This window comes from Melanostigma gelatinosum, assembly GCF_949748355.1.
Source record: "Melanostigma gelatinosum genome assembly, chromosome: 17".
In the NCBI taxonomy this organism is placed as follows: domain Eukaryota; kingdom Metazoa; phylum Chordata; class Actinopteri; order Perciformes; family Zoarcidae; genus Melanostigma; species Melanostigma gelatinosum.
In genome coordinates this window covers 14,327,800-14,350,906 of record NC_136650.1, presented here as the reverse complement: position 1 = coordinate 14,350,906, position 23,107 = coordinate 14,327,800, and the positions used below count along the sequence as shown (strand labels likewise).

Here is a 23,107-nt window from a genome sequence, read left to right as displayed (position 1 = left end):
ACCTCCCCTAAATGTACAATAATGTCAGCATGGCAAATCATTTACACAATGCCATTCTTTATTAGAATTTACAGTGGACTGAGAACAATACTGTAAAGTTAGTCACTTTAAGAAAGGTAGTTGGTATATAAAAAGGGCTCATTTTGCATCCATACCTTACATTTGTTCAAGTTAACATCAAGAAATATTCAACGGAAAATATACAACTCAAATCTGGGTACTGACTTAAAAACAACAAAAACATCCCTGTATATCATGAACCCTTGAACCAAGATATAAAAAAACATAACAGTGTATGTGCCTTGTGTTAAGGTACGATTAAACAAACTTTCGTATCTCTCGTTAGATAGAAAGGTTGATCTAAACCTACAAATGTGCGTTAGAATGAGTTCTACGGTACTGTGCAGCACGAGAGCCTGCTCCAGGTTTTTGCCGTACGAGCAGGTTCTCCTCCCTGGTCTTCGCTCTGGACTTTAATGCAGATCCCTCCGAATGCTGCAGTGGAGACAAAAGCAAACATGAGCTGCAGTCACAATCGTTCTGTGTGTGGCTGCAACTAAACATTGTTGTCTTAAATATCAGAAAAAAAAACATAATTTCTCAGAGCTCAAGGTAACGTCTTCAAATTGTATATTTACGCTCCAAAAACCCAAAAGATATTGCAATATTTAACAAACGTCTCGTGAGGCCTTTTTAGAAACTGTGCATTCAAAAAACAATCCATCACTTGACACAGATATCGAAAGTCGTATGGAGAATTGGCTTAATTTAGTATGTTTATATTTTCCTAATTCCATGCTCAATGCAGTAGCACAGACATTTCCCAACAGTTATTTCACAGTGACTGCGCATATTTTCTTGATTAAATTCCTAAAATGTTCACATCGTGGCAGTTTTAGGGGAATCCCTTACAGGCCTGTCGCCGTGAGAATGCAGCGACGTACCTCTCCAGATACTTGTGGACGTTGTCGTGGCCGCTGTAGCGAGCCAATCCCACCAGGATGCCGGTAGCGCAGCGGCCTTCCTTCTTACGACACAGGCTGCAGTTACACATATCTCGGCAGATGGGGCACGACCACGTCTACGGAGAAAATGTCCACATTTAACAACCGTGTTGTTACCCGACTGCACAAGTGAATCCCTGTTGAGGTTTTATGTCCCTTCCACCGATCCATTTTCTTTCCGTTTATCCGGGACCAGGTCACCGTGGCAGGAGGCGTAGGAGGGTATTGCAGACGCCCCTCTCCCCAGCAACGTTTTCCAGCGCTGCAAGGGGAACCCCGAGGCCTTCCCAGGCCAGAGGCTCTTACCAGCTGCACGTGCACGGAGAACCTCTAAAGAGGATCGTGATCAGATGCCCGAACATCCTCAGTTGGCCCCTTTTGAAACGGAGTAACGACTCTTATTTCCTTCAACCCTCAAGTCTTAAGCATTTTCAAATCACCTGCTTTTGCTACTTGTGGGACTGAATACTTAACATGCACTTGTGATTTTGTCGTACTAAACTTTGCACAAACAGGCAAGCATTCACAATAAGCCACACACTGATGAATATTCAGTGTGTTTGAGATTGTTCTTTCGACAGGATATTGGATGATGCGTGGTCACTGACTTGGACGTTTCTGTAGGTGGTGCTCTTTGCTTTGATCAGCCATGTTGGTTCACACCTCTTCTGTTGAATACTCCGTTCGGCTTTTTCTCAAAACAAACACGGTGTTTGAAAAAAATATATAAAAAGTTTTCAACAACGAGATATCAATCGGCATAACTGAAAAGGTATTTATCTGAAAGCCTTTCAGATTCTCGCTGTAAAAACACATTATTTAAAAAGTCTGAAGAGCAAGGCAAAAAAAAGTTCAGTCCAAAGTGTGTAGTCGCACTGACCGGGTCGAGCAGCACATCGCATACGTCTTCTCCGTAGCGGTTCTTCAGGCACGGGCCGCAGAACTGGCCTTTTCCCCCCACACAGAAACCGCTGCGACACACCGTCTTGGTGTCCAGAGTCTTCTGTCTGCACTGGTGACACGAGCTGCCCTGGAAGAATGAATGAATGAATGAATGAATGAAAGACAGAAAACCTGACAGTACAATACAGAACCAAGACCGTGGAATGGGTAAAAGCCTGATGTGACTCACATTGTCTTTGTCCCAGATCTTGTCTTTGCTGCAGTACGCTACGTTGTCCAGTTCTTCTTGGGTGATGTCGTCAACTGACCTCACCTCAGACTGGCTCCTCCTGGGGCTCCTCCTCTTTTTCTTTTTCTCACAAACATTCTCGTCCACCTGCCCAATCACAACCGACAGATTGCAGATGAATAATGTACTTAATTATAAGTATAATTGTTTTTGTATTTGTAGAATGCCTGCTGGGATTAACGTGGGATTAATGTGTTCATCACTTTAATGTTGAAGCTGGTAAAGGTGGAGCTAATACAACATTGTATACTTGATGACAGACTACTTAATAATACATCATAGTATATTTGTTGATTTATATTTTGGATTTAGAATCTGAATCTCCAATGTAGCTTGTAACTAATATTGTCAAATAAACACAGTAAAAAAAACATTTCCCTCTGAGATGTAGTAGACTAGAAGTATATAGTTACATAAAATGGAAATACTCAAGTAATGCACAAGTACCTCAAAATTGTACTTGAGTAAAGCACATTCCACTACCAAAAGCACACCGTTCTTCGTAGATCTAGCTACCTTCATTTTGCACCAGATTGATGCATTTAACTTTAAAATGTACATCATTTCCCCCTCTAGGGAGATCCGTGGGCACGCGGTGAAGTGTGCAGTGTGCGTTGCTCATCGTACCTCCACCAGTCTCCCGATGTCGACAGTCCTGGGTTTTCTGATGGTGAGCGGCTCGCTCTTCTCCTCCACTCCAAAGTTCTCAGGAGGACGAGCCTTACGAGACGGGTTCCTCCTCTCGGACCCCACCTCGGGTTCAAACCTGCGTTTCCGTGTGGTCGCTTTCTTCTCCTTCTGCGTAAAATAAAGCAAAGTAAACATGTGGTCTTTCGTGAACATCGACACACACATTAACAGCAGTATTAGATTATAGTTTTACAATTTTGGAAGACATCTCACTTTTGTTGCAATGGAGTTTGAATGAACTTACTCTAAATCGCTTTGGACAAAACAGTCAGCCACAGTCTAGCCTAAGTCTATGGTTGTGAGAAAGTGGTGCTCGTGCGTATACTCACTTGAGGGGTGGTGGGCAGATTCAGGTCACCCATGGTGCTTAGACCAGCAAACAGCTTAGCCAGCTGGAAGACAACAGCAGAGAAGAGTAAAGGACGCGTAACAAAAAGGAAGGAGGGATATCATTTTAGAACACCGATCACACAGTTTGTCAGAATGAGGAGGAAACACAAAAAGGTTGTAAGGGTTCATTACCATGGCCTTGTTTTCCTGAATGTTCTTGTCTCGTTTCCGGAGGCTCTGAGACAGGACCTCCTCCTCCTCCTCCTCTTCTTCTTCATCCTGCTGCTGCTGCTTCATCCTTTGGCTTCCTCTGGCTCTCCGTGAAGGAGGAGATTCTTTGACATTTTTCCCTTTCAGTTCCTGTTTGGGGGTAGACAGTCTTTTGACGGGAAACCTGAGGAACAAGATTAAAATAAGAATGAAGACATTTATCATAAAACAGGTCTGTGTTTCTGACCAGGTCCCTTGTATGGCTGGGCAATAGACGGAATCTGCGCCCAATTAACCTTTTCTTCCTGATTCGGATTTGAGCCGTCAAATGTGACACGAATAATTAACCTCATGAGTAGTTACAGCGGGACCCGCAATAAGAGGCTCCGCTCACTCATCAACTTTGCCTGTTCAAGACCAAGTCGAATAATTTTCTCATAAATAACAGGTGGCCAGTAGCATTGGCTTCACTTTTCAGAACCGGAGGTTGCCTTCTGTTAAAGACACATCGTGTAGGTATATGTTTGTAGTGCAATAACATCAGATTCTTCGTGTATCCTAACAGCATTTAAGGATATTATACATAAACAAACAGAGCAGACTTTGACACATGGATGTAGGTGTTCCAACATACTGAGATACGGCGATCATCTCTTCGCTAAAAAACTATCCGCTTGCTTATTTACCAATTGACACACACACACACACACACACACACACACACACACACACACACACACACACACACACACACACACACACACACAGACCTCAGGGCAACTAAAAGACTCTTCCTCTTTGGCGGGGGGGCATCCTCGCCATCCGAGTAGAAGCCCGTGTCCACGTCGCTGTCTTCCTCTGATGCCACCAGCTGGAGAAAACCAAAGAGAATTAAAAGCATTTAGTCTGGAGCTTATTTGGCTGCGGTATGTCGCACACATGTTCATCAAGTAATACAACAAACAACAATCATTTCATACCTTTTTCTTCTGCCGTTTGTTAAAAGATGGCTTGTCCTCTTCTTCCTCATCCTCACTGAAACCTTCAAACTCCTCCTCGCTGTCCGACTGGCTGAACAGACGAGCCAGCTCAGCTGTGATGAACTTGGATTTGAAACACGGCGCCTGTTGGCAGACATATTAACAATCATATTAAACTAGGTTTGGTGGAATACATGACGGGGCATTTTTGACTCGGTTTTTTTTTTACGAGTGGGTCCCCGTTTAGTTTTTCTCGTGCACATGCCCTCTGCTGACACGGTACACAGTCCTGCCGCTGGTGTCGAGCTATTCCACTAATCAACAGGTCATGGTAAACAAGCCAATATATGCTGCAATGCACCAGCAAAGACAAGAGAGAAGACCGCAAGCTAGAAAACACGGATGGAAACAATACTGGCTAAAAATATATATATAATCAGCTTAGCAAAAGTTCCATGGGGAAGAAGAGCACTCAACGTGTTAGAGCTCAAGGATAACACAATGCATTTTCAGTGAGTAACACTGACTTTAACCAGAAAACCCCACAGGACAATAATGAACCATTTTCACACTTTACACCAGAGGGAGCACCATCTCATCAGTGGACACACCATTGACTTCACTGAGTGAATGCTGTGGGAACATTGAATATACACTTAAACCTTGTACTTTGTTGACATTGGCTTTACTTCCACATAGTTTAGGTTCCCAAAGACCTCAATGCTGCGTGTGTAATGAATACATAATTAAAAATAATTAAACCATTTGTCACTTTCTTCCTCTTTCATTCCGACCTTATTAAAACCAAATATGTATAAGGGTTTCAAAGTGGTAACGCATCCACTATTTGGGGCACATTAAAAAGAAGGTAATCAAATACAGAAATATATAATCACATCACATAGTTATTTCACAAAATACGGAAGTATTTTCTGGTTTCTATTATATGGGCAATGCATGAATATATAAATATCTAATTAAGATACTGTCCACACCATCACAGCAGCGGTCTAAGGACCAGAACATGTTTTCTTTGGGAGGCTTCATGAGCATGTCATCAGCTCAAAATCATCACAGGTCAACATCAGGGTTAAGTATTAACATATTATTATATTATCATATTTTTTAAGCCTGGAGTCTGTGACACATATTTGCACGTGAAACTGTAGTTTTTATTGGGTGAAACAGTCATGCTGTGTCTGATCCATTTGTTGATGTCTGCAGAACCAGTAGTGTTGACCTCTGACCCGTTGACAGAACACTGAACATTGCACTTATTCGGCTGCGGTATGTCGCACACATGTTCATCAAGTAATACAACCAACAATAATCATTTCATACCTTTTTCTTTTGCTGTTTGTTAAAAGATGGCTTGTCCTCTTCTTCCTCATCCTCACTGAAACCTTCAAACTCCTCCTCGCTGTCCGACTGGCTGAACAGATGAGCCAGCTCAGCTGTGATGAACTTGGATTTGAAACACGGCGCCTGTTGGCAGACATATTAACAATCATATTAAACTAGGTTTGGTGGAATACATGACGGGGCATTTTTGACTCGGTTTTTTTTTTTTACGAGTGGGTCCCCGTTTAGTTTTTCTCGTGCACATGCCCTCTGCTGACACGGTACACAGTCCTGCCGCTGGTGTCGAGCTATTCCACTAATCAACAGGTCATGGTAAACAAGCCAATATATGCTGCAATTCACCAGCAAAGACAAGAGAGAAGACCGCAAGCTAGAAAACACGGATGGAAACAATACTGGCTAAAAATATATATATAATCAGCTTAGCAAAAGTTCAATGGGGAAGAAGAGCACTCAACGTGTTAGAGCTCAAGGATAACACAATGCATTTTCAGTGAGTAACACTGACTTTAACCAGAAAACCCCACAGGACAATAATGAACCATTTTCACACTTTACACCAGAGGGAGGACCATCCCATCAGTGGACACACCATTGACTTCACTGAGTGAATGCTGTGGGAACATTGAATATACACTTAAACCTTGTACTTTGTTGACATTGGCTTTACTTCCAAAGTTTAGGTTCCCAAAGACCTCAATGCTGCGTGTGTAATGAATACATAATTAAAAATAATTAAACCATTTGTCACTTTCTTCCTCTTTCATTCCGACCTTATTAAAACCAAATATGTATAAGGGTTTCAAAGTGGTAACGCATCCACTATTTGGGGCACATTAAAAAGAAGGTAATCAAATACAGAAATATATAATCACATCACATAGTTATTTCACAAAATACGGAAGTATTTTCTGTTTTCTATTATATGGGCAATGCATGAATATATAAATATCTAATTAAGATACTGTCCACACCATCACAGCAGCGGTCTAAGGACCAGAACATGTTTTCTTTGGGAGGCTTCATGAGCATGTCATCAGCTCAAAATCATCACAGGACAACATCAGGGTTAAGTATTAACATATTATTATGCTTTTTTTAAGCCTGGAGTCTTTGACACATATTTGCACATATGTAGTTTTTATTGGGTGAAACAGAGTCATGCTGTGTCTGATCCATTTGTTGATGTCTGCAGAACCAGGAGTGTTGACCTCTGACCCGTTGACAGAACACTGAACATTGCACTCTTTTACATTGAGCATCAGTTTTACAGTTCAGGCATCTGGCCAAAATGTAATGGATCACCTGAACGTTGATGTGAAGCAGCTCACGTGTAAGCTAGCTGTGCAAACCAGGTCAAAACAAAGACCTGAGAAGTGTAGACAGAATGGCATTCATTGTGACTTTTCTTCCAACACAAGAACCACCATAGTAGAGCTACATTTAAACGTACTGCTCTGCTGTCTTACCTTCGACAAGAGGGTCATTTTTATCTCCGTTTATCGGCAAATTTCCGTTCAACAGAAACTTTTGTCTCGCTGCACGAAAGCTTAGCGGTGGGTTTAAAAACGAACCACTGGAGAATAGTGGTCATTCCAAAAGTAGGGGTTTAGATGTCGTTGGGCTTATATATTAGCTAGTAGTTATGTCCAACACTTGTAATTTGGAGGCTCCACCAACAGTTAACCGATAATATAAAGCCTCGGCTACCTTACATTTGTCAATTAAGAGGTTTCTTCCCATGTTTAGAAGTAGTCTCTCTTCACAGTCCCCCCCCAGATTGACAATGGTACAGTCCACCGTTCGCGCGAAAAAGGCTAATGGGCGTGGTAATCTGCCCCTACCATAGAAAGGGCTAGTAACGTGCGTGTGTGTGTGTGTGTGTGTGTGTGCGTGTGTGCGTGTGTGTGTGTGTGTGTGTGTGTGTGTGTGTGTGTGTGTGTGAGTGAGTGTGTGTGCGTGTGAGTGAGTGTGTGTGTGAGTGAGTGTGTGTGTGTGTGTGTGTGTGTGTGTGTGTATTATAGAAAACTACAGTGAATTTCCCCGTTTGGTCTGTTGGTATCTTAAAAGGACACATAAAATAAACATAAACAGACTTTTAGCAGTGGTGAAATCTCACTCTGTATATTTTCACCATCAATTTTGAGGTAGGCTACTTGTACTTTTATGTACTTTATTTCCATTTATGCTGTTATTATCTACACCATTTCAGAGGCAAACACATTATCTGTTTTACTCCATTGCATGTATGTAGAGTTTACAGTTAAAGTTACTTTGTAGGGAAAGATTTTACATTAGTTTCTAAAAGAAATTGTGTTGATTTAGCCAGTATTTAGTTCGAGCTGCAATTAGCAATTAGTTTCATGGTCAATTCATCTGTCAATGATTTTATGAACTAATAGTGTGGTCTATGTATGTTAAAATATTAGAAACAAAATGCAAATCACAATTTGTCAGAGCCCATGGTGACCTGACAGTGCCGATTACATAAGATAACAGTAAACACTGATGGTTATTCTGCTGCTTCATTCATATTTTTTCTTATGATAGTTCAAATACATTGCTGAAACATACTTGTATGTATAATTACTTGTATTGGCGTATTTGCACATTGTATAGGCCTATCACTATTTATTTTGTAAAATATCTCAATATTTTTTCTACACTGACTTTCAGGCATTGCCTCATCTTTTGAGAGGATTTTCTGCTGGTGAAAGTTAAAACATTAGTTTTTGATGGACTCAAGTTTCCTGGAACCATGGGTGCCATATTTTGTATTTGGACAGGCTCAGTAACCTACAGGAGTCTTCACCAGTTGTCTGGCATCGTTGGACAGAGCCAGGCTAGCTGTTTCCCCAGTCTTTAAGCTAAGATAGGATAGAAGACTGCTGGCTGTAACTTTTAGCCCAAAAACTTTAGGCTCAATATTTTCCAAGCACAATTGTACTCCTAGCAGTATGCAGAGGGCTTTGAGAGCATACCGTCAATTCAAAAAATGAAAATATAGCCTACAGACAATATATAGCCGAAACCAGGGGAAGGGAGCCTTGATGACCTGGTTCTTTTTTTAAAGCCTGGCTATGACCCAAATACTTACTGTCAATTGTTTTAATTTCCAAGGGCACTCTGCCAGATTGACAATCACACACCACCTGCATCACCGCCTATGTATTCTGTTTGTCTCACCTCCTTCATTACTACTTTCATGACTGTTGTTTAGTTGTCAGAAGCCTGCTGGGTAAAATACACATCAGGATGACTGCAAAATAATAGTGGTTAGCAGCGTCAGGAAACCATATTGCTACACCCCGGGTCCAAACCAACGCTAACCAGACCTCCCCTCCACACACACACACACACACACACACAGCACATGGCAGGGAGTGCTTACCACTTCTAATCACAGTTCATGCCAGCTGCATTCAGCAGAGATGAGACAGAGGCAGCTGTTTACACATTGCAAAACTGTTCTGCCTTTCCCTCCACTGCAACTATAAACTCTTTAGCTTAAAGTCCACAATTAATCTTTCAAATTGAAATGGTCTCCTCTCCATCTCTTCCTCCTTCTCTCATTTCCTCTCGCTGCTCGACTCTTGTTATGTCCCTCTCCCACTATAACGATCCTCCTGTTTTGGGTCATTTCAGGGATATACAATTTAAACGTTTAATACTGTTGCGTTTGATCTGTTTGCATGAGCCAACAGTACAGGGAAAGATTATGTGCACTTTACATCCATCGAGTTAATTCCCAATAACGCTTCAGTGAAATAAAACTGTCAAGGCGTAAGTGGTTGTTCACCTTTTTTAAAATGTGTTCAACTTTGTGTTTTAGTTATACTTTTGGGGGAAGTAATTTTGGTCCCTCTTGCATCGAAAGCAAATAATCATTAACCTTTCATGAAATGCTGAACAAGTCGGAGATGTGATGTGCGCAGGGATTAAGAGGTCTGGAACCAGGCTTCATGCTCCCACTTTTAGACTCATTCACTCATTCACATGAGTTGAGTCAGTGCCATGTGACCGTGATACCGTATGTTCAGAAAGTAACAATAGAGATATTTTAAAGCATTTCCTCTTCAGTTTTCATACTGTTGATATTTAAGGTTTATCAGAACTGATTACTCTTTTATACATTTTTGAGATGTGCATATAAAATGGATGAAGTAGTTATAATTATGTCGAACCGTTAAACCTGTGTTGTTCCCAGATTTAACACACACACACACACACACACACACACAGTGGATGATGGACAGCTGGAGCAAACATGCAAAACATCAAAAACAATTAAAAACAATTCGGTATCTGGTATATTTTATGATCATATTATTGATTTTGAGAGTATTAAAAAGTAGTGAAAATATTCCCTTTGATCAACCACCGGAGTTATATGTGTGAATTTCCAACACTCGTGATAATAAAGGTCATTAAAATGACTTCTGTACACGCACAAGTGTACATTTGTGTCTTTAAAGTGAACAGTTAGGTTTAATCAGACATATGTGACATCTCAGTTACTAAGGACAGTTTGTGCGAGATTCACAGACAAAGGGAAAAGTACCAAACCAGGTCACTCCCTCAGCAGAGTCAAAGTTCTTGATCTATTTGACAAACTTCTGTTCCCCCTGACTGTGGATTGACACCAGGTTGGCTCCCTGTGACACACAGTACATCTCTGCATCAGCCCAGGTCTTGTCTGTAGCGATGTACTTGTAGCAGCGGCCGTTGAAGCTGTACCAGAACATGGGACAGTTGCCCCTCTGTAGCTTCACTTGATGGTCATCAGAAGGATCCAGAGATGTCACATAAAACCTATCATTTATTAATTTCAGTCAAATGTTGACATAGTAAAACGCTGCTTTAGAAAAGACATGTGGCTTCAGCTGTCAGAGGGTTGAGGGGACACGAGGGGACACGTAGTGCTTTGTGACTGACCAATTATTCATTTACAACTGATAAATAATAACATACCAAACATTGGCATATATATACACATCAACAATATTACAATAGTACAAAGCCTTCAATGTGTTCTATCTTGCATTGTGAACTTTGTGTTTTTAGTTTTAACCTGCAAACAGGTTTTAAACAACATTGCTTTAACACACTAAATACACCTTCCTGTTGGTTTCCTGTCCTACAGCATCTGACTCCAGAGGAAAGAGAAGAGCGTCATCTCACCCACTTGCTCTTCTGCTGCTCTCAAGTGGCCACAAAACAGAACAACAAGTACTTTTACATTCCAGCTTCAAACCACAAACTTGTCTTCTCAAGAATGAACTGACACATTGTTGAACCTCATATTAAGTTGTGTCACCTCAAAATACAATACACAGAATTTATGAATACTACTCTTATAATATTGGATGGTTTGTCTAATACTGTGAACAAAAATAACTCTTGAGAAGCAAAGATCTCAACACTAACATGTATAGCTGCAAAATACATTTACCGTACAATAAAGTGACTTGTCTTCAGAACTTACACTCATTTCATATAAATGACTTAGATGGCTCAAGTAAGTTATCAGCATGTGTTGCCTTAACCGGGTTAACTGGCAAAATTTAAATTCAGGGAAGTATTGGTGACAAGAGATAAGTCTGTTTTAAGTGTTTTAATGCAGAGACGAGGACACAGCTGCTCAGAAGATGGTTCGTGCATGTCTATTATTTACAGTAAAATGATTTATTGTAAAAACAAAAACAAAGTCAAACGAGAAAGGTGTGAGAAATGTTGAGAAAAAAAATCTGGAATCTGAAATGGAAGCAAAGACTAGCAATAACTCGAAAGATTTAGATCGCTCTCTGGACCAAGTCCTTTTTATTTTGGCTCCTAGCTTTTCATTGGAACACCCCTAAATTACACTTACGGTATATTTGTGTCATTACGGAAACAAAATTTTGAGAGCTAATTTCTCACATTGCAATCAAAAAGTTTGACAGTAAAAATATATAAACTGAGAATAAATTATTTGGGAGTTTTACTTATGAAACTAGAATCTTCGGCAGCAACTCAAAAACCTTTGCTCTCAAAACATTTTATTTGCATAATAAAGTGAAGCAGCGTAGATTTATGAGTCTGAGGTGCCATCATTAGATGACAGTAAGGTAAGAACTGACTGGACCTTAACAATTAATACTTTAAAAATTGTAGTGGTTTGTGCATAGAGAGTTGAAATATGTGGCTTTGTTATTATAATTAGGAGATTATCAAAAAGGTGGCAATATCCTGTTTGATCAACCACAGGAGTTACATGTGTGAATGTCAAACAGCAAAATTAAGGTTAGTGTAACACAGTCTACCCAAACATACATTCGTGAACATTTGCGTCTTTATTGTAGAGGCCAAAATGCATGTCAGCAGAGCAACAAGTGAGCAGTGACCAGGTTCAAGCAGACACGTGTAACATCTCAGTTGCGAGATGCACAAACAAAGGGAACAGTAAATGAACATAGGATGTCGTTCCATTTCTTGTCTCCAGGAAAGTTGGTGTGGACACAGTGTTCGACTCCTTTGTGGTTGTCTGGCTGTCCATTGCTCCAATAGACAAAGTTGGCAGCAGACCCATCAGACCACATCCATGTTTCTTCTTTGTGGAGGTCACTGAGTCCGATCCAGGTATATCTCTCAGCAAGGTCAAAGTTCTTGATCAGGGATTTGACAAACTTCTCTTCCTCCAGACTGTGGATTGACACCAGGTTGGCTCCCTGTGACACACAGTACATCTCTGCATCAGCCCAGGTCATGTCTGTAGCGACGTACTTGTAGCAGCGGTTGCTGAAACTGTACCAGAACGCGGGACAGTTGCCATCCTGTAGCGGCGCTTGATGGTCATCAGAAGGAGACGCAGCACCCAGAGCCAGACCAAAGAAGAAGAGGAACAGCAGCATGTTGGCGTCTCTGTCACAGGAGCAGGATGAGGGCGGTCGTGTTGGTTGGAGTTGATTGAGACAGGCTGCTTTCTTAGAGAGGCTTCAGAGAGGGCGTTTTCACTGTTGGCACGAGATTATTATTAGTCGCTGAACTTGGCACACACACACACTATCTGAGCATAAGCCGAAATAAGACCAAAATCTCACCTGGAGATGTCACATTGAAGCTATAATTAATATAAATCATTTCTCTAAGTTGTTGTTTTTAATTTCCTCAAGACCCACTCCAACAGTCAGGGTTTAGTTAAGAAGAGTAGCAGGGGATGAACCCAAACGCAGAGAGACACGGGATTAGAATAATATTTAACTGATTTTAATAAAACAAAAATTGTCCAAAATAAAAAAACTTGCAGAGCAGGAGAGTCCAAAAATGTTTAACAATAAAAAATAAAAATAAAAATCCAAGGAAAACAAGGAACAGGTAAAACATAAAACAGGATAAGATAATTAAAAAACAAACAAGAGGGATACATACATGTAAACACAGGGAACAAACCATTAAATACCTCAGCAGAGCAGGTCACACAACAGAGGAACCGACACTGACACAAGGGACACACGGGGTTTAAATACACGAGGGAGGTGCAGGTGATTAGACACAGGAGGATTCAATCAGGGGCGGGGCAGACAATCACTTTCTTTCTTTCTTTTCTGAGGTTTATTGGCGGTTGGCAAACAATGAATTGCTGCATTTTTGTACTTAAGTACAATAAATATCAGATACTTTAAGACTTTTACTCAAGTAGTATTCTAATAGGTGACTTTTTACTTTTACTGGAGTAGTTTTCCAGTAAGGTATCTTTACTTTTACTCAAGTATGGCTTTTGAGTACTTTATACACCACTGGCATCAAGTGATATGATGAGACCATGTGCTTTATGAATGTTTGTATGTTGAAGGCAACCTTATTTTATAAACTTCAGAGGATGTCTGCACTGTTGGTGTGATATCAGTGGTCACATGCACTTGGTCAACACTTTCCCTTGTACACATCTACACAGTATCTGAACATACGCCAAAGAAAGACAACAAGCTCATCCAGAGATGTCACATAAAACCTATCATTTATTAATTTCAGTCAAATGTTGACATAGTAAAACGCTGCTTTAGAAAAGACATGTGGCTTCAGCTGTCAGAAGGTTGAGGGGACACGAGGGGACACGTATTGCTTTGTGACTGACCAATTATTCATTTACAACTGATAAATAATAACATACCAAACATGGGCATATATTTACACATCAACAATATTACAATAGTACAAAGCCTTCAATGTGTCCTATCTTGCATTGTGCACTTTGTGTTTTTAGTTTTAACCTGCAAACAGGTTTTAAACAACATTGCTTTAAAACACTAAATACACCTTCCTGTTGGTTTCCTGTCCTACAGCATCTGACTCCAGAGGAAAGAGAAGAGCGTCATCTCACCCACTTGCTCTTCTGCTGCTCTCAAGTGGCCACAAAACAGAACTACAAGTACTTTTACATTCCAGCTTCAAACCACAAACTTGTCTTCTCAAGAATGAACTGACACATTGTTGAACCTCATATTAAGTTGTGTCACCTCAAAATACAATACACAGAATTTATGAATACTACTCTTATAATCTGGGACGGTTTGTCTAATACTGTGAACAAAAATAACTCTTGAGAAGCAAAACTCTCAACACTAACATGTACAGCTGCAAAACACATTTACCGTACAATAAAGTGACTTCTATAGTCTTCAGAACTTACACTCATTTCATATAAATGACTTAGCTGGCTCAAGTACGTTATCAGCATGGGTTGCCTTAACCGGGTTCTTAAGACTGGCTACATTTAGATTCAGGGAAGTATTGGTGACAAGAGATAAGAGTCTGTTTAAGTGTTTTAATGCAGAGACGAGGACACAGCTGCTCATGAGATGGTTATTGTTTAAAATTTGGTCTTCATCACAACTCATGTAAGATTCGCCTCTGAAGAGTGCATGTGTCTAGATTACTTACAGTAAAATTATCTAACAAAGTCAAATGTGAAAGATGTGTGAGAAATGATTTGATAAAAAATGATTCAGGAATCCAAAATGAAAAGACAAGCAACAACTCAAAAGATTAAGTTTACTCTTTACCAAGTCCTCTTATTTTGGCACCTCACGTTTCATTTGAAAACCCTTAAATTACTCTTATTACTACAGTGTGTTGAGTTGTTCATGGATACAGTGAAATAATTCACATTTTATTGTAAAGAAATGCAGCGTAGATTCATGAGAGTCTGAGGTGCCGTCATTAGATGGAAGTTAGGTCAGAACTGACTGGACCTTAATTATTGCTTTAAAATTGTAGTGGTTGGTGATGCATAGAGAGTTGAAATATGTGAATTAAGATGTAATTTTTACTGTATCTGGCTTTGCTTTTTAATTATAACTAGGAGATTATCAGAAAGGTGTGGAAATATTCCGTTTGATCAACCACAGGAGTTACATGTGTGAATGTCCAACATTTATCAAAATGAAGGTTTGTGAAACAAAGTCTACACAAACATACATTAGTGAACATTTGTGTCTTTATTGTAGAGGCCAAAATGCATTTCAGCAGAGCAACAAGAGAGCAGTGACCAGGTTCAATCAGACACATGCAACATCTCAGTAGCGAGATGCACAAACAAAGGGAAAAGTACGTGAACATGGGTCGTCGTTCCATTTCTTGTCTGTAGGATAGTTGGTCTGGACACAGTGTTCGACTCCGTTGCTGTTGTCTGGCTGTCCATTGCTCCAAAAGACAAAGTTGGCTCTCGACCCATCAGACCACATCCATGTTCCTTCTTTGTGGATGTCACTGAGTCCGATCCAGGTCTGCCCCTCAGCAGGGTCAAAGTTCTTGATCAGGGATTTGACAAGATTATCTTCCTCCAGACTGTGGATTGACACCAGGTTGGCTCCCTGTGACACACAGTACATCTCTGCATCAGCCCAGGTCATATGTGTGGCAACGTACCTGTGGAAGCGGTCGTTGAATTTGGACCACAACGCGGTACTGCTGCCTTGCTGTAGCGGCACTTGAGGGTCATCAGAAGGAGACGCAGCACCCAGAGCCAGACCAAAGAAGAAGAGGAACAGCAGCATGTTGGCGTCTCTCTGTCACAGGAGCAGGATGAGGGTTGTTGCGTTGGTGGAGTTGATCTGCACCGTTGGATGAGATGGAGACAGGTGACAGGCTGCTTTCTTATAGAGGCTTCAGAGAGGGTGTTCTCACTGTTGGCTCAATATTATTGGTCAGCTGAACTTGGCGAACACTTTCAGTCAACGATCACACAGTAAACATTCGGCTCCAAAGACCACCGGCTCACACAGAGATGATGCAGGAATCCCGTAATTTATTCTAAAGCATAATTTTATTGTTTTCATTTCCTCACAGATGAAGACCATCTGAGGTAAAAAGCTGTGTTTTTAAAGTCAGACTAAATTAAGGGTTTTAATAAAACCTTCTCCAAGCTTTGCCAGAGCGAGCCAGAAGAAGGTTTCTTCGTGTTGGTGATAAGTGATGAGAGTCCGTCTTTGAAAAATACTTTTTAATACAAAGACAAGGACTCAGCTGCTCATAACAGTTTGGTTTGGTTTAAATCCTCAAAATCCTCTTTGACTTCTGTCTTGTAATGAATCAATGATGGTCTAAAATCACAGTTCTCCCGTTCATTTGATTCAGTGTGATCTTAGCTTAGTGTTGAAATGGTGATGAATGCTTGTGGGACAAATATTACTTTATTGCAATTTACTGTGTCTCAGTGGGACAATATTTTAATGCTTGAGTGTTTGAGTGTTTACTGCTCCAGTCCTGCCTGCTGCCTGTTACACACACACACACTAAATATAAACTTTATGCTGCTTAAACTCACAATCGTGTGATTTCTTTACGTGAGTTTGAAGTAAATGATCAGTTGTGTCTACATCATCAGATATCCTCATGCTGGACAGGCAGTGCTCTTGTGTTGCAACAGCTGCTTTTCCAATATTAACTATTGCACAGAGTCAATAATTACAAGTACGTTTCCACACGTATGACCTGGGCTGATGCAGAGATCCACTGTGTGTCAGAGGGAGCCACTAACACACTAAGACACTAACACAGGTCAATTAAATGCTGAGTCAAAGGAAATGTTTATAAACATTTTCAATACTTTTTTTTTATCCTCATTTAGCCAAAGAAATATTTGAAGAAAGATTTAACAAAATAAGAATCTGTTAACAATATGGATAGAAAAGTTCCTTATAGCTCTAATCATGAATAAAGGGATTGTTTGATGGTGAACGTATTGGTGGTATCAAGAGAGTTTCGAGCTTTTTCCCAAAGTAAATCTCAGGGCTAAAATAAAAGGGAATGACGACTGCTTCATGGATCTATGATCAATCACTTGCCCGTTGAGCTGAGTGCCGGTGTCATGGAGGGATAGTCTATAAAGTTTCTGTTTTAGCTCCGGCCCATTGTTTGATACTAGGATAATCTTTATAAGCATTTTGTTATGATCCCATAAATCTATATAAATACAAACTGCTCTCCTGAAGGTGCAGAGTTCAACAACTATTGAGTGACTGTTTATTGCTTGTCTTTTATTTCCTGTTTTTCATTTTGGAGTTCAGGTTCATATTTATCCAAACACCACTCATGCATTTCTAATTGGACTTTAGTTTTTGTTCGACTAGCTGATAATAATTCTACATTGTACTGTAAATATGATTCTATATATTTCTCAGTAAGAAATGTCTCATTGAGTCCTGCAGCATAGATCAGTGGTTTGTTTAGGGATCACTGTATTTTATATTCTTACCACAGAATTGAATGTCCCTAAATTAGCCCTGACGTCTGGTCTATGATCATGTGTAGCAGATCAGATCCCTCACAGAGAAACTTGGGTGGCATTCAACTTATAAAGCACAAGGTCTGATCATTGCGCTTGATGCTGAGAAGCTCTTTGATGAAATAGAGTACTTGTTTAGTATCATTCTGATCTTGGGGAGTGCCTCAGTTTGGTTTCCTTGTGTTTCTCTGTCCTTCTCCTGCCGTGTCCCCTGTTGGTCTCTCTCTGTTTGTGTGTGTCGTTACTGAACTCCTCAACCGCTTACTATCCTCATTGCACTTTGTCCCTGCAATATTTACTCTACACTCTGAGTCTGTATCTGTGTTTTATCCACCAATTACTGATTGTAACAGGGAAGGTTTTATTAGAATGATTTAACGAGTTTACATATTATTAAACCGATTGCCAGTGTACACTTACACTACAAATTAAAGTTGAGCTGGTGTCAACTTTTTGTGTTTTTGTTTCACATTGTTCCGTTAAGTATATAAAAAAACATAAACCTAATCAGGCAACAGTTGAACACAGTATTTAAAGTTGTCAAGAAAGATACATGTGTTTGCCCAATTCATGGATGGATTGAAAAATATAATTATCAAAATGAATGGATTACCCTGTGAACTCGGTCCAATGCATATGTTATATACATCTCAAAGAAGACAGTAAAACATATTGGAAAATATTTCTCTAATTTCATATGACAAAGGAAACGACCCAGATTAATGATATAAACCTCACAGTTGCCAAAAGACAGAGGATGTTTCGACATCTCCAGGTGAGCTTGTGGTCTTTTTTGTCTCATGTTCAGTATCTAGTGAAAGGAAGAAGGGCGCATTGTATCAGAAGGTCCCCGGCATTTCTTTCTAATACATAGCAGAAGTGGAGTTGCCTGTATCATAACATAGTGAACGAGGGACAGTGTATAATATTTGTTCTTCCGCCTCTCTGTTACAGCTCAGGCCTATTTGTTTTGATACTGTTGATAAGCATTGTTATGATGCAACAAACATAATTAATGAAACACTAGAGCTGTACTGTAGCGGTTGTTGAAGCTGTACCAGAACGCGGGACAGTTGCCCCTCTGTAGCTTCACTTGATGGTCATCAGAAGGAGACGCAGCACCCAGAGCCAGACCAAAGAAGAAGAGGAACAGCAGCATGTTGGCGTCTCTCTGTCACAGGAGCAGGATGAGGGTTGTTGCGTTGGTGGAGTTGATCTGCACCGTTGGATGAGATGGAGACAGGTGACAGGCTGCTTTCTTATAGAGGCTTCAGAGAGGGTGTTCTCACTGTTGGCTCAATATTATTGTTGAGCTGAAGTTGCCGAACACTTTCAGCAACTCTCTGAAGATAAGCCGAAATAAGATGACAAGCTCACCTGGAGGAAACAGGTTTTAACCCTTAGATGCACGAGTGACGACCCTACACTCTTCCATAAGTGGGTCAAAAATGACCCATACTAGAATCAATGTGTTTTTATGCCATTTTTGTTATTTTGGTTAAGAATAATCACTTGTATAATATTTAGTATTATATTTAGGACCACACAAGAATGATTTCATGTTTGAAATATCTTTATTTTTCACTTTTTAACATTTTTGAAAAAGAAAATTACCCAGAACAGCAATATAAAAATGTGAACATCCATTGTGTGTGTGTGTGTGTGTGTGTGTGTGTGTGTCTGTCTGTCTGTTTGTGTGTATGTATGTGTGTAACTGTCCAGTCATTGACAGTTCCTCTCTCTTTTCCCTGTTTTGCCTTCTTGTCTCATCACTGTATGCAGTTCAGACAAACTACCTGTTTCTGGGTGATCATTGCACACAGGTACATTGCATTTCCCACACCTATTGTTGACTTTGCGATCTTTGTTACTTGGGCAGATCTGACACCTCTTTCTCTTTGGTTGGACCCGTCTGCTTCTTTCCTGTGGCTGGGTTGTGGCTTTTGTCACCCCACACCTTTCCATTGCTTCAATAATCGGGGTTTGCAGTCGGGGGCAGCCTTCCAATCGACTCCTCATGTGTGGTGTGACAAGCTCCTTTGACAGCTCTTTGAGGAAGAGCCGTCGTGCATTGGTGATGCAGCTCTTGAATTCTGGGTGCTGAGCTGTGAAAAAGGTGTCGGCATTCAGGGTGGCGATGTCAATTATGTTGTACCACAGCACCATGGGGCACCTCTGTGTTTGTCGCTTGCAGGTGTAGGTGCCAACCATCTGGTCAGTGGTGTCTACACCTCCTTTCGTCTTGTTGTAAAATGTGATCACTTCTGTTTTTTTCTTTCTGCTATTTTCATCCACTACTTTGTCGACAGCTTTTCCTTTCTTTCTGACATAGCTGACCATGGTAAGGCTGTCGTTGAATCCAAACTCTGTGCTGTGAACCTCCCTGGACTTGGAAGGCTTCATCAGAGGAGGGATGTCTGGCTTGTTCTGACGTAGAGTCCCCACAATAGTGAGATCCTTCTCCAGGAGATGCTGCGCAAGAGGCACACTGGTGAAAAAGTTATCCATGGTGATGTTGCGACCTGTGTTTCTAAATCTACTACACAACTGCTGGACAATGTTTTCCCCCAGATTCTTCTGAACTTCTTCCCCTGGTTCCCCGTGTAAACTATACCATCTATTGCATCGGGGATGCGTGCATCACAAACCCAGAAGATCTTTAGGCCGTACTTGGCGGGCTTGCTTGGCATGTACTGTAGAAACTCTACAGTCTATATGCTGCAGGGTCATCATGTAACATTCACCTCTGAAGAGTGCATGTGTCTAGATTACTTACAGTAAAATTATCTATTGTAAGAAAAACAAAGTCAAATGTGAAAGATGTGTGAGAAATGATTTGATAAAAAATGATTCAGGAATCCAAAATGAAAAGACAAGCAACAACTCAAAAGATTAAGTTTGCTCTTTACCAAGTCCTATTATTTTGGCAGCTCACGTTTCATTTGAAAACCCTTAAAGTACTCTTATTACTACAGTGAGTTAAGTTTTTCATGGATCCAGTGAAATAATTCACATTTTCTTGTGAAGAAATGCAGCGTAGATTCATGAGAGTCTGAGGTGCCGTCATTAGATGGAAGTTAGGTCAGAACTGACTGGACCTTAACAATTAATACTTCAAAACTGTCGTGGTTGGTGATGCATAGAGAGTTGAAATATGTGGATTAAGATGTCATTTTTACTGTATGTGGCTTTGCTTTTTAATTATAATTAGGAGATTATCAGAAAGGTGTGGAAATATTCCGTTTGATCAACCACAGGAGTTACATGTGTGAATGTCCAACATTTATCAAAATGAAGGTCAGTGAAAGAAAGTCTACACAAACACACATAAGTGAACATTTATGTCTTTATTGTAGAGGCCAAAATGCATGTCAGCAGAGCAACAAGAGAGCAGTGACCAGGTTCAATCAGACATATGTAACATCTCAGTAGCGAGATGCACAAACAAAGTGAACAGTACTTGAACATAGGATGTCGTTCCATTTCAGGTCTTTAGGAAAGTTGGTGTGGACACAGTGTTCGACTCCCCTGCCGTTGTCTGGCATTCCAATGCTCCAATAGACAAAGTTGGCAGCAGACCCATCAGACCACATCCATGTTCCTTCTTTGTGGAGGTCACTGAGTCCGATCCAGGTATATCCCTCAGCAGGGTCAAAGTTCTTGATCAGGGATTTGACAAACTTCTCTTCCTCCAGACTGTGGATTGACACCAGGTTGGCTCCCTGTGACACACAGTAGATCTCTGCATCAGCCCAGGTCATGTCGGTGGCAACGTACTTGTAGCAGCGGTCATTGAAGCTGTACCAGAACGCTGGACAGTTGCCCCTCTGTAGCTTCACTTGATGGTCATCAGAAGGAGACACAGCACCCAGAGCCAGACCAAAGAAGAAGAGGAACAGCAGCATGTTGGTGTCAGAGTCTCCGTCTATAACGTGATGTGAACTGTTGCGCGTTATCAAGAATCTTGCAGAGACAGTTGAAAGGCCACTTTCTTTTATATGCTTCAGAGAGGGTGTCTGCAATGTTGGTGTGATACCATTGGTCAAATTCACTTACGATCTGAACATAAGCCAACAAAAACACATTAAACATTATTATCATCAAGCAATCCCTACTAATCATTGATCGAGTTATATGACAAAGTACCCTGTGACGTCAGTCATATTCTGCCTGACCTTGAAAGAGATATGAAGCATGAACTTGTCTCATTTAGAAGAGGATTTATTTATCATATGAACTGTCAGAACTATTTCCACTATTTCTTTATGTTTTCTTTGAGATGTATATCACATACGTTGGACAGACCTGTCTGGGTAATACATTCAATTTTATACATTTTTCCACCCATCCATGAAATGGGCAGAAGGGATCCAGCGTCTCACTGACGGGTTGATCTCCCCAACAAGAACTGTGATGATCATATTTTTCTGATCTGGACATCACAGGGGCATTAGAATTGTAACATCCATTTATGCACAAGGACCAGATGCACTGTGTTTAGTGTTTGTAGCGAAATGCTAATTAACACCTGTCCACATATGCCATTAACGAGTACGCTGGCCTTGGGTTGATAAAATATCAGCTTAATCCAGCAAATAAAACTCTCCCAAGACCATCAGTACTACTGATCAAAGAGCTTCTCAGCATCAAGTGCAATGATCAGACCTTGCACTTTATAAATGTTTGTTGAATGATGTAGAATCATCATCTAGTCAAACAAAAATAAAGTCCAATGAGAAATGCATGAGTGGTGTTTGGATAAATATGAACCTGAACTCTAAAATGAAAAACAGGAAATAAAAGACAAGCAATAAACAGTCACTCAATAGTTGTTGAACTCTGCACCTTCAGGAGAGCAGTTTGTATTTATATAGATTTATGGGATAACAAATGCTGATGAAGATTATCCGATTGAACAATGGGCCGGAGATAAGACACTTTATATAGACTATCCCGCCATGACACAGACACTTAGCTCAACAGGCAAGTGAGTGAGCATAGATCCATGAAGCAGTCTGGCTCTTTTATTTTAGCCCTGAGATTTACTTCGGAGAAAAGCGCTAAGATCTCTTGATACCACCAAACAATCCCTTTATTCATGATTGGAGCTATAAGGAACTTTTCTAGCCATATTATTAGTTAAGATTCTTATTTTGCTGAATCTATATATTTTCTTTGGCTAAATAAGGAAAAAAAGTATTCAAAATGTTTATAAATATTTCCTTTTACCCACAGTTTAATTGACCCGTGTTCGTGTCAAACATTCACGAAAATTAAGATTAATGAAATTACTTCTGCGCACACTTTTGTATCTTTATTGTTCAGGCTTAATGCACAACAACAGGTGGAAAGTCAGAGTTCAAGCAGACAGAACCTTTTTAGTTACCAAGGACTAATTGTGCGAGATGCACAAACAAAATGTAATTCATGAGAACATGGTATATCATGCCATCTCAATTTTGGGCCAAAGTTTGTGTGAACACAGTGCTCACGTCCTTCAACGTTGCTTGGTTCTCCTTCATGCCAAAAGAAAAAGTTGGCTGAAGACCCATCAGACCACATCCATGTCCCTTCT

The 23,107-nt window shown here is 40.4% G+C and overlaps 3 protein-coding genes across 4 annotated transcripts; all 3 read right to left on the bottom strand.

The window, feature by feature from the left end:
- Positions 1-85: 85 nt before the first annotated feature.
- cdca7b (cell division cycle associated 7b) lies at positions 86-7,338 on the bottom strand. Of its 2 annotated transcripts, XM_079288397.1 has the most exons (11): positions 7,238-7,322; positions 5,748-5,891; positions 4,407-4,550; positions 4,197-4,297; positions 3,409-3,610; positions 3,216-3,278; positions 2,824-2,994; positions 2,137-2,283; positions 1,885-2,034; positions 945-1,081; positions 86-495 (listed from the first exon to the last, which is right to left on the bottom strand). In XM_079288397.1, exons 1-11 carry the CDS (start codon positions 7,253-7,255, stop codon positions 474-476), a joined length of 1,299 nt encoding a protein of 432 aa, XP_079144523.1. In that variant the 5' UTR covers positions 7,256-7,322; the 3' UTR covers positions 86-473. The 2 variants fall into 2 exon arrangements, with proteins under 2 accessions (XP_079144523.1, XP_079144524.1); XM_079288398.1 differs by lacking the exon at positions 5,748-5,891 and having other exon boundaries at positions 7,238-7,338.
- Positions 7,339-12,178: 4,840 nt separating this feature from the next.
- On the bottom strand, positions 12,179-12,658 carry LOC306791152 (galactose-specific lectin nattectin-like; the record flags this gene model as incomplete). The annotated part of the gene is made up of 1 exon (XM_079287779.1): positions 12,179-12,658. One exon carries the CDS (start codon positions 12,656-12,658, stop codon positions 12,179-12,181), a length of 480 nt encoding a protein of 159 aa, XP_079143905.1.
- A 2,664-nt stretch (positions 12,659-15,322) lies between these two features.
- On the bottom strand, positions 15,323-21,437 carry LOC306791151 (C-type lectin mannose-binding isoform-like; the record flags this gene model as incomplete). Its single annotated transcript, XM_079287778.1, has 2 exons — positions 15,323-15,674; positions 21,310-21,437. 2 exons carry the CDS (start codon positions 21,435-21,437, stop codon positions 15,323-15,325), a joined length of 480 nt encoding a protein of 159 aa, XP_079143904.1.
- Positions 21,438-23,107: the final 1,670 nt, after the last annotated feature.

Bases quoted from the DNA above. Each gene is read 5' to 3' on its own strand.
- cdca7b (XM_079288397.1), bottom strand. The intron at 2,995-3,215 runs GTGAGTATACGC...TATTTTACGCAG, and splicing joins ATCTGCCCACCACCCCTCAA to AAGGAGAAGAAAGCGACCAC. The intron at 2,284-2,823 runs GTACGATGAGCA...GTGATTGGGCAG, and splicing joins ACATCGGGAGACTGGTGGAG to GTGGACGAGAATGTTTGTGA.